The 18050-nt window shown below is 43.3% G+C and overlaps 1 protein-coding gene across 1 annotated transcript in view; it reads left to right on the forward strand.

Annotated features, from left to right (window-relative positions):
- Nucleotides 1–17919, forward strand: part of LOC109905782 (mitochondrial intermediate peptidase) — a 47842-nt gene extending 29923 nt beyond the window's left edge. The window contains exon 19 of the mRNA XM_020503378.2: nucleotides 17186–17919. Within this exon, the coding sequence (XP_020358967.1) occupies nucleotides 17186–17286 (101 nt within the window). The 3' untranslated portion in view covers nucleotides 17287–17919. The remainder of the gene's footprint in view (nucleotides 1–17185) is intronic.
- Nucleotides 17920–18050: the final 131 nt, after the last annotated feature.

Raw genomic sequence — 18050 nt, forward strand, 5'->3', positions numbered from 1 at the left:
AAACTTAATAATGGTTTTGGAGTCGTGCCTGGCCGTGCAGTCATGAGTGAACAGAGAGTACAGGAAGGGACTGAGCACCAACCCTGAGGGGCCCCTGTGTTGAGGATCAGCGTGGCGGATGTGTTGTTACCTACCCTTACCATCTGGGGGCGGCCCGTCAGGAAGTCTAGGATCCAGTTGCAGAGGGAGGTGTTTAGTCCCAGGGTCCTTAGCTTATTGATGAGCTTTGAGGGCGCTATGGTGTTGATTGCTGAGCTGTAGTCAATTAATAGCATTCTCACATAGGTGTTCCTTTTGTCCAGGTGGGAAAGGGCAGTGTGGAGTGCAATAGAGATTGTGGATCTGTTTGGGCGGTATGCAAATTGGAGTGGGTATAGGGTGTCTGGGATAATGGTGTTGATGTGAACCATGACCAGCCCTTCAAATCACTTCATGGCTACAGACGTGAGTGCTATGGGTCGGTAGTCATTTAGGCAGGTTACCTTAGTGTTCTTGGGCACAGGCACTACGGTGGTCTGCTTAAAACATGTTGGTATTACAGACTCGGACAGGGAGAGGTTGAAAATGTCAGTGAAGACACTTGCCAGTTGGTCAACACATGCTGGCAGTACACGTCCTGGTTATCCATCTGACCCTACGGCCTTGTAAATGTTGACATGTTTAAAGGTCTTACTCACATAGACTGCGGATGGCGTGATCACACAGTCTTCCGGAACAGCTGGTGCTCTCATGCATGTTTCAGTGTTATTTGCCTCGAAGTGAGCATAGAAGTAGTTTAGCTCGTTTGGTAGGCTTTTGTCACTGGGCAGCTCTCGGCTGTACTTCCTTTTGTAGTCTGTAATGGTTTGCAAGCCCTGCCATATCCAACAAGCGTCAGAGCCGGTGTAGTACGATTAGAGATTAGTCCTGTATTGACGCTTTGCCTGTTTGATGGTTCGTCGGAGGGCATAGTGGGATTTCTTATAAGCTTCCGGGTTAGAGTCCTGTTCCTTGAAAGCGGCAGCTCTAGCCTTTAGCTTTAGTGCGGATGTTGCCTGTATTAGTGCCAGCCTCAGTCTGGGGTGGTATGTAAACAGCTACAAACAATACAGATGAAAACTCTCTAGGTAGATAGAGTATCTCATGATAAGCTGTAGACCACACTATCAGGCAAGCAATAGCTCGAGACTTCCTTAGATTTCGTGCACCAGCTGTTATTTACAGAAATACGTAGTCCGCCGCCCCTTGTCTTACCAGACGCCACTGTTCTATCCTGCCAGTTTTATTTATTTATTTATTTATCCGTTATTTTACCAGGTAAGTTGACTGAGAACACATTCTCATTTACAGCAACGACCTGGGGAATAGTTACAGGGGAGAGGAAGGGGATGAATGAGCCAATTGTAAACTGGGGATTATTAGGTGACCGTGATGGTTTGAGGGTCAGATTGGGAATTTAGCCAGGACACCGGGGTTAACACCCCTACTCTTACGATAAGTGCCATGGGATCTTTAATGACCTCAGAGAGTCAGGACACCCGTTTAACGTCCCATCCGAGAGACGGCACCCTACACAGGGCAGTGTCCATCCTGCCAGTACAGCGTATAACCAGCCAGCTGTATTTGATAGTGTCGTTGTTCAGCCAAGACTCCGTGAAGCATAAGATATTACCGTTTTGAATGTCCTGTTGGTAGTTTAATCTTCCGCGTAGGTCATCAATTTTATTTTCCAAAGATTGCACGTTTGCTAGCAGAATGGAAGGAAGTGGGGGTTTAGAACGTTGGACTAGTAACCGAAAGGTTGCAAGGTCGATTTCCAGAGCTGACAAGGTGAAAATCTGTCTTCTGCCCCTGAACAAGGCAGTTAACCCACTTTTCCTAGGCCGTCATTGAAAATAAGAATGTGTTCTTAACTGACTTGCCTAGTTAAATAAAGGTACAAAAATTATTAGAATTTGATCGCTTACGAATTCTCAGAAGGCAGCCCACCCTCTGGCCCCTTTTTCTCAGCCTCATCTTCATGCAAATCACAGGGATCTTGGCCTGTTCTCGAGAAAGCAGTATATCATTCGCTTCGGGCTGAAATATTCTGCCAGTCCGTGGTAAGTAATTGTAGTCCTGATGTCCAGAAGTTATTTTCGGTCATAAGAGATGGTAGCGGCAACATTATGTACAAATAAGTTACAAACAACGCAAATAAACGAACAAAAAACACAATCGTTTGGGGACATGTAAAACGTCAGCCTTCTTCTCCGGTGCCATTTTTTTCAAGGAGTACCGGCACTGAGTCAATGTGCAGGGGTATGAGGTAATTGATGTAATATATACATGTAGGTAGGGGTAAAAGTGACTGGGCAATCAGGATAGATAACAGAGTAGTCACAGTGTATGTGAACATTTTAAAAGTGTCTATGTGAGGGTGTGTGTAGCGTCAATATGCATGCGTGTGTGTGTGTGTGTTGGAGTGTCAGTGTAGTATGTGTGAGTGTCTGGGTAGAGTCCAGTGAGTGTGCATAGAGCCGGTGCAAGACAGTCAGTGCAAATAAAAAGGGGGTCAATGAAAATAGTCAGAGTAGCCATTTGATTAACTGTTAAGCAATCTTACTGCTTGGGGGTAGAACCTGTTCAGGAGCCCTTATGTCCCAGACTTGACGTTCCGGTACCGCTTCGGTATCTTTTCAGCCTCCTGAGAATGAAAAGGTGTTGTCCTGCCCTCTTCACGACTGTGTTGGTATGTTTGGACCATGTTAGGTCCATAGTGATGTGGACACCGAGGAACTTGAAGCTCTTGATCCGCTCCGCTACAGCCCCATTGATATGAATGGGTGCGTGTTCGGCCCTCCATTTCCACAGTCAGCTCCTTTTGTCTTGCTAACGTTCAGGGAAAGGTTGTTGTCCTGCCACCAAACTCCTGCGTATCTGACCTCCTCCCTATAGGCTGTCACATTCTTGTAAGTGATCAGGCCTACCACCGTTGTGTCGTTAACGAACTTAGGTCGTGCACGACCTAAGCAGTTGCGGGTAAACAGGGAGTACAGGAGGAATTAAGCACGCACCCCTGAGGGGACCCTGTATTAAAGATCAGCATGGCGAATGTGTTGTTGCCTGCTCTCACCACCTGGAGGCGGCCCATCGGGAAGTCCAGGATCCAGTTGGAAGAGCTTAGTGGGTACTATGGTGTTGATCGCTAAACTGTAGTCAATGAAAAGCATTCTCACATACAGTTGAAGTCGGAAGTTTACATACACTTAGGTTGGAGTCAATAAAACTTGTTTTTCAACCACTCCACAAATTTCTTGTTACAAACTATAGTTGGCAAGTTGGTTAGGACATCTACTCTGTGCATAACACAAATAATTTTCCCAACAATTGTTTAGAGATTTTTGCACATATAATGCACTGTATCACAATTCCAGTGGGTCAGAAGTTTACATACTCTTAAGTTGACTGTGCCTTTAAACAGCTTGGAAAATTCCAGAAAATTATGTCATGGCTTTAGAAGCTTTTGATAGGCTAATTGACATCATTTGAGTCAATTGGAGGCATATCTGTGGATGTATTTCACGGCCTACCTTCAAACTCAGTGCCTCTTTGCTTGACATCATGGGAAAATCAAAAGAAATCATCCAAGTCCTCAGAAAAAGATTTGTAGACCTTCACAAGTCTGGTTCATCCTTGGGAGCAATTTCCAAACGCCTGAAGGTACCATGTTCATCTGTACAAACAATAGTATGCAAGTATAAACACCATGGGACCACTCAGCCGTCATACCTCTCAGGAAGGAGACACATTCTGTCTCCTAGAGATGGACGTACTTTGGTGCGAAAAGTGCAAATCAATCCTAGAACAACAGCAATGGACCTTGTGACGATTCTGGAGGAAACAGGTACAAAAGTATCTATATCCACAGTAAAACGAGTCCTATCTCGACATAACCTGAAAGGCCGCTTATCAAGGAAGAAGCCACTGCTCCAAAACCGCCATAAAAAAGCCAGACTACGGTTTGCAACTGCACATGGGGACAAAGATCGTACTTTTTGGAGAAATGTCCTCTGGTCTGATGAAACAAAATTAGAACTGTTTGACCATAATGGCCATTGTTATGTTTGGAGTAAAAAGGGGGAGGACCCCAAGCATACTTCCAAAGTTGTGGCAAAATGGCTTAAGGACAACAAAGTCAAGGTATTGGAGTGGCCATCACAAAGCCCTGACCTCAATCCTATAGAAAATGTGTGGGCAGAACTGAAAAAGTGTGTGCGAGCAAGGAGGCCTACAAACATGACCCAGTCACACCAGCTCTGTCAGGAGGAATGAGCCATAATTCTCCAAAATTATTGTGGTGAAGCTTGTGGAAGGCTACCTAAAAAGTTTGACCCAAGCTAAACAATTTAAAGGCAATGCTACCAAATACTAAAGGAGTGTATGTGAATTTCTGATCCACTGGGAATGTGATTTATTTCAGCTTTTATTTCTTTCATCATTCTCTCTACTATTATTCTGATATTTCACATTCTTAAAATAAAGTGGTGATCCTAACTGACCTAAGACAGGGAATTTGTACTAGGATTAAATGTCAGGAATTGTGAAAACTGAGTTTAAATGTATTTGGCTAAGGTGTATGTAGACTTCAACTGTAGGTGTTCTTTTGTCCAGGTGGGAAATGTGTGGAGTGCAAAAAGTTTGCTGTTGGTGCGTTCATGGCTACAGATGTGAGTGTTACTGGGCGGTAGTCATTTAGACATGTTACCATGTCGTTCTTGGGCACAGGGAATATGGCGGTCTGCTTGAAACATGTAGGTATTACAGACTGGGTTAGGGAGAGGTTGAAAATGTCAGTTAAGACACTTGCCAGCTGGTCAGCGCATGCTGTGAGTATGCGTCTGGCCCTGCAGCCTTCTGAATGTTAACCTGTTTACTCACATTGGCCACCAAGAGCTTGATCACAGTCGTCCGGTGCTCTCATACATGGTTCAGTGTTGCTAGCCTCGATGCGAGCATAGAAAGCATTTAGCTCGTCTGATAGGCTTGTGTACCTGGGTAGTTCACGGCTGGGTTTCCCTTTGTAATCCGTGATTGCTTGTCAGCCCTGTCACATCTGACGACCGTCAGAGCCAGTGTAGTAGGCTTAGTCCTCTATTGATGCTTTGATTGTGTGTCGGAGGGCGTAGGGCAGGGGTGGGCAACTCCAGTCCTCGAGGACCCGATTGGTGTCACACTTTTTCTCCTTTCCTAGCAAACACAGCTGATTAATCCAATTGCATTCTAAACTGAAGATCATGATTAGGTCATTATTGGAATCAGGTGTGTTAGCTAGGGCTGGGGAAAAGTTATGACACCAATCAGGCCCTCGAGGACTGGAATTGCCCACCCCTGGCATAGCGGGATATCTTAAGCGTCCGGATTAGTGTCCCACTCTTTGAAAGCGGCAGCTCTGGCCTTTAGCTCAGTATGGATGTTTCCTGTATGTAATCCATGGCTTCCTGTTGGGATATGTACATACAGTCACTGTGGGGGTGACGTCGTTAATGCTGTTATTAATGAAACAGGTGACTGATGTGGTAAACTCCTCAATGCTTCCAGTCTGGGCTAGCGAAACAGTCCTGTCGCTTTAATTAACTGTTAAGATACACTACATGTGGACACCCCTTCAAATTAGTTGATTCGGCTATTTCAGTCACACCCGATCCTGAAGTGTGTATACAATCAATCACACAGCCATGCAATCTCCATAGACAAACATTAGCAGTAGAATGGCCTGTACTGAAGAGCTCAGTGATTTTCAACGGCACTGTCATAGGAGGCCACCTTTCCAACAAGTCAGTTTGGCAAAATTCTGCCCTGCTTGAGCTGCCCCGGTCAACGGTAAGTACTGTTGTTGTGAAGTGGAAATGTCTAGAAGCAACAACGGCTCAGCTGCGGAGTGGTAGGCCACACAAGCTCACCGAATTGGACCGCTGAGTGCTGTAGCACATAAACATATTTTGTCCTCGTTTGCAACAATCACTACCGTGTTCCAAACTGCCTCTGGAAGCAACGTCAGCACATAACTGTTCGTCGGGAACTTCATGAAATGGGTTTCCATGGCCGAGCAGCCGCACACAAGCCTAAGATCACCATGCACGATGCAAAGCAGATGCAAATAACGCTCGCCGCCATTGGACTCTGGAGCAGTGGTAACGCGTTCTCTGGAGTGATGACTCATGCTTCACCATCTGGCACTCCGATAGATGAATCTGGGTTTGGTCGATGCCAGGAGAATGCTACCTGCCCCAATGCATAGTGCCAATTGTAAAGTTTGGTGAAGGAGGAATAATGGTCTGGGGCTGTTGTTCATGCTTCGGGCTAGACCCCTTAGTTCCAGTGAAGGGAGATTTTAACGCAACAGCTTACAATGACATTCTAAATATTCTGTGTGGAACAACTTGACTGGCCTGCACATTGCCCTGACCTCAACCCTATTGAACACATTTGGGATGAATTGGAACGCCTACTGCGAGCCAGGTGTAATTGCCCAACACCAGTGCCCGACCTCACTAATGCTCTTGTGGCTGAATTGATGCAAGTCCCTGCAGCAATGTTCCAACAACTAGTGGAAAGCCTTCCCAGAAGAGTGGAGGCTGTTATAGAAGCAAAGGGGGATCAACTCCATATTACTGTACAGTAGGTCGTTATGGCAGTGCGTGCACATCATCTTGTCTACATGATTTACTATATCATCATGACCACTTCAATTACTGTAATAAAGTAAGGTTTGTTTACATGTGTCTGTTCAAGCCTATGGTTTTGAGAAACTAGCTAAAAATCGGGGAACATTTTGAGTGAGTAAAATAATTAGTCATGTTTACTATGAAGATTTTTGTATCTGCACAGCCTAAAGGAAATATCATTTTAGAAACACTTACATAAACCAACACTGAGCAAACCGAACCCTGTTAAAGAAGCTTGCAGCTAAAGTGGTCTGTTTCCCTGCTGTTCCCTGTAGTATGGGTCTGGGGGTGGAGGATCTTGGTTGAAAGGTGAAGGGGCAGGTTGGGGTGAACCCGGAGCAAGCCCAGAGAGGTTCCTCAGAGGCTGGTCTGGTCTCTTTATCTGGGTGGCTCTCTGCCCGCTCCGTGCTGCGCCTGGACGTTTCCCAGGCAGCCAGCATGTGGTGAAAAGTAGCCCGGGATTAAATGGCAGCAGAGAGCGTGAAAGGTGATCGACTGACGGCCCATGCTGACTGAAGCCCTCTGTTTTTGGACCCAGGCCACCACAGAGGGGGCTTTCATGGGCCTGCTGTTTCCCATAGCCTCCTCTGTCCACCACGGATCAGGAGGGGCACATGGGACAGGACCTGGCCTCTCAGCTCAGCCTGGCCCAGTTGGCCTAATCAGGTGTGGATATAATGACCCTGTTCTGAAGTTAATAAACCTTCTAAGCCTGATTCTATTGGCCTTGGTTCTAGTCTGCTACTCCTTTATCTCCCTCTGGTTTAATCAGAGGTTCCCTGTATGCGTAGTATGAGTCTTTAATCACCACAGTATGATTGAGTTAGGAGGGTTTAATGTATAGTCACATTCTACTTCTTGCTGTAAATGTATAGTTACGGGTGTGGAATACACTATACTGTGATGTAGAGTTGTAAATGTGTCAGTTAACTTATAATGACTACATCAATACTTATCAGAAGTTCAATCAAGGCTCTAAATGTATTTTCCTCCTCAAATAGTTAGACATCCTCCTCCAAACTACTCTTTGCAATGTTTGTCATCACTCTTGTCATGTTTTTTTTTTATACTGTTTTTAAAAGCTGTTTCAAGAAAGAACGGGCTTCCTTAACTTCAAAGACATAATTATAGTGGCAATAAGAAGATAGTTTGCCGCCAGGTTAGAAAGAGGTAATTACTTAAACACCTTGACATGTTTCAAATGGTTATGAACAAAACGTAAAGTGCTAGAGAAACCAGAAATCTGTTATGAACTGTATGATTATGAGAATGATTGTTGCTCAACCCTGTTTGTTCAAAGAGCTCAGCATTATGTTATTGAGTAGGAGGGGCAATATGGTATATGTAATAGTGATCTATTACTTTCTACTGGTGAAAGTGACATTAAAACATGCAACAATAACTTCAACACATTAAAAAACACTATCTCAGCGATGCAAAGGCAGTTCCTAATGTCTGTCTCTGCTCTAATCCTCTGCAGTCAGTCAGTCAGTCAGTCAGTCTGGGACAAGCTTAAACCCCAATGTGTGGCCAGGCTGGGCTGCCCCAGCACCAGATTACACAGCAGAGCAGCACTCTAGAAGTAGTGGGATTAATGGCTGATCAACAAATGTGGCTCAGCCTGGCACTTTGATGCAGGCAGCTTCTACTGAGACGGAGTCCGTTCCGTCCATCCCCCTGAGTCCTCATTACCCTTTTGTTACTCTGCTGTTAGCCAGCCACAGAGATACACATCACCACCCTCTGTAATGTAAATAAATATTGCTGCACTGCGCATACTACCTAAATGCAGCCTTTATTTCAGTCATTTTTATGTTTTTAATGGACCTTTAGTTCTTCCGTATGTACCTGTATTTTAAGCACAGGTTAGTTACGCAACTGTTCAGCAAAAGTTCACTGTACAACAAATCGTGCATATAGCCTCTCAGCTGGACTACTGTAACATTTTCTTCTGTGGAAAGCTCAGACTGACAAGTAATTGTTCTTTCCATGGATAAAAGACCTTTGAAACATAATACTTCTGCTGTCCCAGCAAATTGCTCCTTTTCAGAATACAGAACTAATGGATTATACATTTAATGCCATATAGACCCATTGATGTATGAGTCTGGTCTGCTTTAACCCCTGGGATATGTGGGACACTATTCAAATAAATTACTATAAAAATCAAACTTTCATGAAATCACACATGCAAGATAGCAAATTAAAGCTACACTTGTTGTGAAATCCATCAGATTTCAAAAAGGCTTTTCGGCGAAAGCAAACGATGCTATTATCTGAGGATAGCACCTCCGTAAAGAGAGAAAAGCATATTTCAACCCTGCTGGCGCGACACAAAGCGCAGAAGTAAAAATATAATTCATGTCCTACCTTTGACGAGCTTCTTTTGTTGGCACTCCAATATGTCCCATAAACATCACAAATGGTCCTTTTGTTCGATTAATTCCTTTGATATATATCCAAAATGTCCATTTATTTGGCGTGTTTGATCCAGAAAAACACAGGTTCCAACTTGCGCAATGTGACTACAAAATATCTCAAAAGTTACCTGTAAACTCTGCCAAAACATTTCAAACTACTTTTGTAATACAAGTTTAGGTATTTTTTTACGTAAATAATCGATAACATTGAAGATGGGATGATCTGTGTTCAATACAGGAGGAAAACAAACTGTAGCTAGCTTTCTGGTCACGCGCCTCTATCTAACAGTACACTTCAAGTGACCCTCATTCAAGATGACCGTACCTCAAACAATTTCTAAAGACTGTTGACATCCAGTAGAAGTGATAGGAACTGCAACAAGGTCCCTTAGAAATCTGGATTCCCAATGAAAACACATTTAAAAGAGTGACCTCAAAAAAACTATCTGAATGGTTTGTCCTCTGGGTTTCGCCTGCTAAATAAGTTATGTTATACTCACAGACATGATTCAGACAGTTTTAGAAACTTCAGAGTGTTTTCTATCCAAATCTACTAATAATATGCATATCTTATCTTCTGGGGATGTGTGGCAGGAAGTTGAATTTGGGCATGCATTTCATCCGGATGTAAAAATACTGCCCCCTGTCACCAAGAAGTTAAAGTCCTCCTCAGCGCACAGTAGTCATTTTGGAGTGTTGGGAGCCTTTTAAGCAGGTTGTGCAATAACCTTCATCAAGGGACATCTTGGTTAAACTTAACCTAATAGCCTGTTTACCTAACCCAGTTTAGAGTTAAATCTTGGTGTTTGTTTAAAATAATAAAAGCCCCACCTTGTGGTAATTTGATTTTGGAAAGACTTTTATTTACTAGACACTTTGGTTAACATTATTGGCATATAAAATGACATGTAATGGGCATAGCCTCATACCTCAGAGCAGTGCCATTGTGAATGGAGAATGCCAATATCTAAAGGCAATATGACTCATTTGACAAATCCATCATTCTCTGTTGCCAGACTGGGCAGGAGCAGAATATAGCTTACAGGCCTTTGACAGGGTGGTCTCTTTTTGTGTAAACAAGAATGATTATTCTACTGCTATGGTTTCACTTGTATTTTTCAACAGGATCCGGCACCTCTGTTTTGGACTGTTTAGTTCCAGAACCATTTGCCAGGATCCAGTACCTCTCGTGGCATGAAGAATCATTTTAGACACACCTACTCATTCCAGGGTTTTTCTTAATTTTTTGTATGTTCTACATTGTAGAATAAGTGAAGACATCACAACTATGAAATAACACACATGGAATTATGTAGTGTGATTAAACAAATCTAAATATATTTGAGATTTGAGATTCTTCAAAGTTGCCACCCTTTGCCTTCATGACAGCTTTGCACACTCTTGGCATTCTCTCATCCAGCTTCATGAGGTAGTCACCTGGAATGCATTTCAATTAACAGGTGTGCCTTGTTAAAAGTACATTTGTGGAATTTCTTTCCTTAATGGTTTGAGCCAATCAGTTGTGTTGTGACAAGGTAGGGGTGCTATACAGAAGATAACCCTATTTGGTCCATATTATAAGTCCATATTATGGCAAGAACAGCTCAAATAAGCAAAGAGAAACAAAAGTCCACCATTACTTTAAGATATGAGGGTCAGTCAATGTGGAACATTAAAATAACTTTGAATGTTTTTTCAAGTGCAGCCACAAAAACCATCAAGCGCTTTGATGAAACTGTCTCTCATGAGGACCGCCACAGGAAAGGAAGACCCAGAGTTAGTTCTGCTGCAGAGAATAAGTTCATTAGAGTTCACTGAGCCTCAGATTGCAGCCCAAATAAATGCTTTACGGAGTTCAAGTAACAGACACATCTCAACATCAACTGTTCAGAGGAGACTACGTGAATCAGGCCTTCATGGTTGAATTGCTGCAAAGAAACCAGTACTAAAGGACACCAATAAGAAGAGACTTGCTTTGGCCAATAAATACGAGCATTAGACTGGTGTAAATCTGTCCTTTTGGTCTGATGAGTCCAAATGTGAGATTTTTGGTTCCAACCACCGTGTCTTTGTTAGACGCAGAGTAGGTGAACGGATGATCTCCGCATGTGTGGTTCCCACTATGAAGCATGGAGAAGGTGTGATGGTGAGGGGGTGCTTTGCTCTTGACACTGTCAGCGATTTTTTTTTGAATTCAAGACACACTTCACCAGCATGGCTACCACAGCATTCTGCAGCGATACGCCATCCCATCTGTTTTGCGCTTAGTGGGACTATCATTTGTTTTTCAACAGGATAATGACCCAACACACCGCCAGGCTGTGTAAGGGCTATTTGACCAAGGAGAGTGATGGAATGCTGCAGCAGATGACCTGGCCTCCACAATTACCCGACCTCAACCCAATTGAGGTGGTTTGGGATGACTTAGACCGCAAGTGCTCAGCTTCAACTAAAGCTAGCCAGCTAACTACCAGCTATCAGTCAGCAAACCATTGCCAGTGGTCATCAGCTAACCTTCAGCTCGGAAAGCTCTCGTCAGTTCGAACAACGTGACTCTAACCAGAGCATAACGGACCTGTTATTTTTATCCCCGGATTCCTACCGGAAACTGAACATTTTCATCTGGATCTTCACAACTAGCTAACCCCAATCCCGGATGACTACTCCTGGCTAGCGTTTCCATCCCAGAGCAAGCACCAATTAGCTTGAAGCTAGCCCAGCCAGGGCTCCTGTGCTACCACCGAAGTATACTCCTGGGCTACAATATCCGGACCCCATCTACAGCCGGTACGGGGCATGGAACCCCGCAGATCCCCTACGGCCGGAATACCGACATAATCTGCCCGAGGACTCCAACAGGCCCCTCAGGCACGACGCCTGCTGAAGGTCCATTATGCTAACCAGCTAGGCCTGCTAGCTACCTAGAGCTACTTGGAACCCTACTAATTCCACGACTGGTCTATCGACATCACCGCACGAAGAGGCAAAAACAGACTTACCCCCATCGTGACGTACCCCAAAGGCTAACTTTCTAGCCCCTGCTATCTGCTTGCTTGCTAACCCGGTCTGCTAACTGCTAGCTTGCCTGACCGGTCTGCTAACTGCTAGCCCTTGCTAACTGCTTGCTTGCTAACTGCTAGCCTCTGCTGAATGCTTGCTAACCCGGCCTGCTAACTGCTAGCTTGCCCCGGTCTACTAACTGCTAGCTGCCGGCCCCGGCCTGCTAACTGCTAGGGATTCAATTCTCTGGCCAACTCTTTTCTCTGTATACATCAATGATGTTGCTCTTGCTGCTGGTGATTCTCTGATCCACCTCTACGCAGACGACACCATTCTGTATACTTCTGGCCCCTCCTTGGACACTGTGTTAACTAACCTCCAGACGAGCTTCAATGCCATACAACTCTCCTTCCGTGGCCTCCAACTGCTCTTAAACGCAAGTAAAACTAAATGCATGCTATTCAATCGATCACTGCCCGCACCAGCTCGCCCGTCCAGCATCACTATGGACGGCTCTGACTTAGAATACGTGGACAACTACAAATACCTGGGTGTCTGGTTAGACTGTAAACTCTCCTTCCAGACTCACATTAAGCATTTCCAATCCAAAATTAAATCTACAGGTTATCTACAAGTCTCTGCTAGGTAAAGCCCCGCCTTATCTCAGCTCACTGGTCAACATAGCAGCACCCACTCGTAGCACGCGCTCCAGCAGGTATACCTCACTGGTCACCCCCAAAGCCAATTCCTCCTTTGGTCGTCTTTCCTTCCAGTTCTCTGCTGCCCATGACTGGAACGAATTGCAAAAATCTCTGAAGCTGGAGACTCACATCTCCCTCACTAGCTTTAAGCACCAGATGTCAGAGCAGCTTAAAGATCATTGCACCTGTACATAGCCTATCTGTAAACAGCCCATCTATCTACCTACCACATCCCCATACTGGTATTTATTTATTTATTTTGCTCCTTTGCACCCCAGGATCTCTACCTGCACATTCATCTTCTGCCGATCTACCATTCCAGTGTTTAATTGCTATATTGTAATTACTTCGCCACCATGGCCTATTTATTTCCTTAACTTACCTCATTTGCACTCACTGTATATAGACTTTTAGTTTTCTTTTGTTCTACTGTATGTTTTCTTTATTCCATGTGTAACTCTGTGTTGTATGTGTCGAATTGCTATGCTTTATCTTGGCCAGGTCGCAGTTGCAAATGAGAACTTGTTCTCAACTAGCCTACCTGGTTAAATAAAGGTGAAAAAAAATATATAAAAAAATATATTAAAAAAATGTGGGAACTCCTTCAAGACTGGTTGAGAGAATGCCGAGAGTGAGCAAAGCTGTCTTCAAGGCAAAGGGTGGCTACTTTGAAGAATCTCAAATACAAAATATATTTTTCTTTGTTTAAATTATTTTGGGTTATTACATGTTTTTTCATAGTTTTGATGCCTTCACTATTATTCTTCAATGTAGAAAATAGTACAAATAAAGAAAAACCCTTGAATGAGTAGGTGTGTCCAAACGTATGTGTGTATTAGTGTTAATGTCACTGTCCTCACTACAACAACAAAATATATGTAATTTTGTCCTTGAAACAATTAAAATACTGTAGAATTTCATTCATTCATTCCTATGGAGGACTACTCCTTCTGAGGAGTACCAATATGACCGACCGGTGGCTTCAAAGCCTCTCATTGGCCAATACATAGAATTTGCAATCTGGTGTTCATATATATCATTGGCGTTTACCTGCTGGTTGCTCCTTTGTCACATTGTGACTCTGGTTATGCAGATTAGTCTCCATGCTTATTTAACACACTAACCTACAGCACGGCAGGCTGCAGGCTCCCGGCCAGCCCACTGCAAATCCACTTGTGGAGAGGTGTCTGGAAATAGCTGTCATTAGAGAAAGTGCTAGTGATGCTGCAGACAGCCTTGTTGATCCAGATCAGTGACTGCAGAGTGAGATCTATGGTGAGATACTTAGATGAGCTCACCATTCCCAGCCCAATGATGTCATGTTTTTGTGAAAATCCATTTGAGGTAAACTGTGCATGCATAGCATTTAGTGGTTAGCCCTCTAAGGTTCATATATGCAATATTATATTACTGCCCTATAATGTCATAGTTTTGTGAGGAAAGAAAAACATGTAGCTTTGAATAGTCCATAGATTTCTGCAATTGAAAATAGCAGGTTTAGCCAAATATTGTACTACTGCTGTATCAAACTCTAGGTCAGTGGTTCCCAAACCTTTTATAGTCCTGTATCCCTTCAAACATTCAACCTCCAGCTGCATACCCCCTCTAGCACCAGTGTCAGTGCACTCTCAAATGTTGTTTTTTGCCATCATTGTACACCTGCCACACACACTATACGATACATTTATTAAACATAAGAATGAGTGTGAGTTTTTGTCACAACCTGGCTCATGGGAAGTGACAAAGAGCTCTTATAGGACCAAGGCACAAATAATAATAATAATAATAATAATAATTTTGGTATTTTATTTAACCATCTTACATATAAAACCTTTTGTTCATCGAAAATTGTGAATAACTCACCATTAATGAGAAGGGTGTGCTCAGTCTTATATAATTTTCCACACACAGTCTGTGCCTGTATTTAGTTTTCATGCTAGTGAGGGCAAAGAATCCACTCTCACATAGGTACGTGGTTGCAAAGGGCATCCGAGTCTTAACAGCGTGATTTGCCAAGGCAAGATACAGTACTCTGAGCGCAGCCCAATCCAAAAATCTGGCAGTGGCTTCTGATTTGAATTCAATTTTCACAGAACCGCTTGTTGCAATTTCGATGATGCTCTCTTGTTCAGATATCGGTAAGTGGACTGGAGGCAGGACATGAAAGGGATAACAAAACCACTTGTTTGTGTCATCCGTTTCGGGAAAGTACCTGCGTAATTGCGCTCCCAACTCACTCAGGTGCTTCGCTATATCACAATTGACATTGTCCGTGTGCTTGAGTTAATTTACACACAAAAAATCATACAATGATGGAAAGACCTGTGTGTTGTCTTTGTTAATGCAGACAGAGAAGAGCTCCAACCTCTTAATCATAGCCTCAATATTGTCCCGCACATTGAATAGAGTTGCAGAGAGCCCTGTAATCCTAGATTCAGATCATTCAGGCGAGAATTAACATCACCCAGATAGGCCAGTCGTGTGAGAAACTCGTCATCATGCAAGCGGTCAGACAAGTGAAAATGATGGTAAGTGAAGAAAACTTTAAGCTCGTCTCTCAATTTAAAAAAATGTGTCAGTACTTGGCCCCTTGATAACCAGCGCACTTCTGTATGTTGTAGAAGCGTTACATGGTCTCTGCTCATATCATTGCATAGTGCAGAAAATACACGAGAGTTCAGGGGCCTTGCTTTAACAAAGTTAACCATTTTCACTGTAGTGTCCAAAACGTCTTTCAAGCTGTCAGGCATTCCCTTGGCAGCAAGAGCCTCTCAGTGGATGGTGCAGTGTACCCAAGTGGCATCGGGAGCAACGTGCGTTACCACTCCGCTATGTCTCCCTGTCATGGCTTTTGCGCCATCAGTACAGATACCAACATGAGTAGCAGCTACGTTTGGCTACATACGGACCGTTAGTGGAATTCCTACGAGAGAGTAATGGTTAATGTGATTGGATGTTAATTATTTGACTATGCTACCTGTATTTGACATTGTGTTGTTATCTCGCTGAACACTAGATGGTTTAATTTTATTTTTGGCAGTGAAATGAGGCTACTCAGGCGAGAAAAAAACCTCACCCAAATGTGTAGCCCCATTGGAAACTATAAATGGACTGTTTGAAAATGTGAAGGATTTATAAAAAATTTAAAATAATTAAGTATAAAAAAAAAAAATGTGCATCACATTTCCGTTTGGAAATACCTGCTCTCTGTGATTCAGTGGATGTTTTCTACCAGAGAACATGTTATCCAATGCCACTATCAGCCAACCACAATGCTTACAAGCAGAACATCAAGCATGATCTAGTTCTTAATAAACCCCTATCATACGAGTGCCTGAAAGCCACCACCTTCATGTGGGTTTAGAACCTTGGTTCAGAGGTCTTGTGACTGCTCTGGTTTGTACCCCTATCTAGCTGTTGGGAGGGAGGGAGTGCGGGCAGGCAGGCAGCGTGAAACCTGCTTCTGACTCGTGGCTAAAGTGGAAGATGAACCCTGGTCTGTTTCTCATGCAAGGGTCCAGTGTGGGAGGCAGCCAGTTTAGTGCAGGTCAGGGCCAAGCTGATTCAGGGCTCATTTTCCAACTGCTCAGCCAGTTTTAGGAAGGCTAACTTCTCAGAGATGGACTCCCTGCTGTGTGTGTGTGGGGGGGAGAGATGCATGCATGAATGAGTCTCTGTGTATGTGTTTTATTATTGGAACCCTTTGCATGTGGTTATAAGTGTTTTGTTCCTGAATTTTGATAAAAAAATTGTATCTACATTTTCTTTTTAGTGCCTGTCTATTTTGCGCACGTGTGTGTGTGGGTGTGTGTTGGAAGTGACCCATGCAGGAAGGAGGGCGAGAGGGGAGTGCATATTTACATTGGCAGCAACACAAGGGGGAAATGAACTAACTTCAAAGCGAGAGTGCAGCGGAATTGTGAAGAGAGTGTGCGCTCCGTGCATGAGCTACCAGACACATATTCCCAGAGCTGCTCCGAATGGCCTGTTAGAAACATACTGGAGCAGGCTAGCAAGGAGATTACATGTGTATAGAGACACTCCACCCCCTAAAAAATATCACACCTTTTGACATTTGTACTGTTGCAGTGATGAAACAACAAATGAGAAATTAGGAGTGTTTACTCTTGAGGACAACTTTAAAGGTACATTAATACACTTCTCTATGTACTTTTGCATTTAATGAATTTGCTCTGTGTTACCTGATATCCACTACAGGCCATAAGCTATATCTTATTTAACTGAAAGTTCTGCTTTTATGTTGTAACTCAGGTGTTTCACTTCAATTCATTGGAGGAGTTTTACTTCAGTGACATCATATAAACCTTTTTTAAAGGGCAATATGCTCAATCCCTGTCCGTGTATCTGTGTGACACAGGGATGCTGCAGAGACAGCCCACCATTGAGGACTTTGTGGACGCCCTGGTGACTGACCTGAACCCAGACTTTGAGACCTTCATCATGGACTCTACAAGCTGATTAGCTTGATCGATCTTCGACTCTTCAATTCAGTTTCAGCCACGACTTGAATTGTGTTGCTGTGGAATGGACTCACATGATCAGAAAATGCAATGAATTATTCATCCTTTCAAAAGGCAGATAACTGTAGCTGTATGCAGTCACTGTAAACGTATGTTTTTTTATGCAATTTTTGTATACGAGCTAGCTATTTAGTGATTTGGCTCAACCATAGGTTCTGTGTGGTTCATGAAAGTCTGTGCAGGTCTGTGCATATACCACATGTATTATACCATACTGTCTTAAACATATTTTTGTCATTGATGCATATAAATTATGGAAAGCACAAAAAGTGCATCATTTCATTCAGAATATTGCAATAATGAGCAATGTAATCTTCAGCACTGAGAATGTATGTTTGAAACATCTGTTCCAATATCCATGTAAATAGATAAGTTGAAGTATGTAGACATTATTTGTATAATCTGCCCAAGAGAAAATACTAAAATCTGTGAGCGTTGAATATCATTTTCTGCAAAAGTATGAGCAGTTCATTGTTATTTCCTGTTCAGATCAGACAGGACAAATACAACACCTGCTATTCCTGACATAGTGTTTTGACTTAAATGCAAATCTGCTCCCTCTGATTTGTCTGTGTTTCTGTTAGGGAGGGAAGGGGAGGAGGGTGGGATGGGAGGTTATGGGCTGAGAAGGAAGGATATGGTCTCTTAGGTGTTGTGAATTGGAGATTTAATTTCTGATTAATTCACACAGAGCGTGATCCA

Source organism: Oncorhynchus kisutch, linkage group LG15, assembly GCF_002021735.2.
Source record: "Oncorhynchus kisutch isolate 150728-3 linkage group LG15, Okis_V2, whole genome shotgun sequence".
NCBI lineage: Eukaryota > Metazoa > Chordata > Actinopteri > Salmoniformes > Salmonidae > Oncorhynchus > Oncorhynchus kisutch.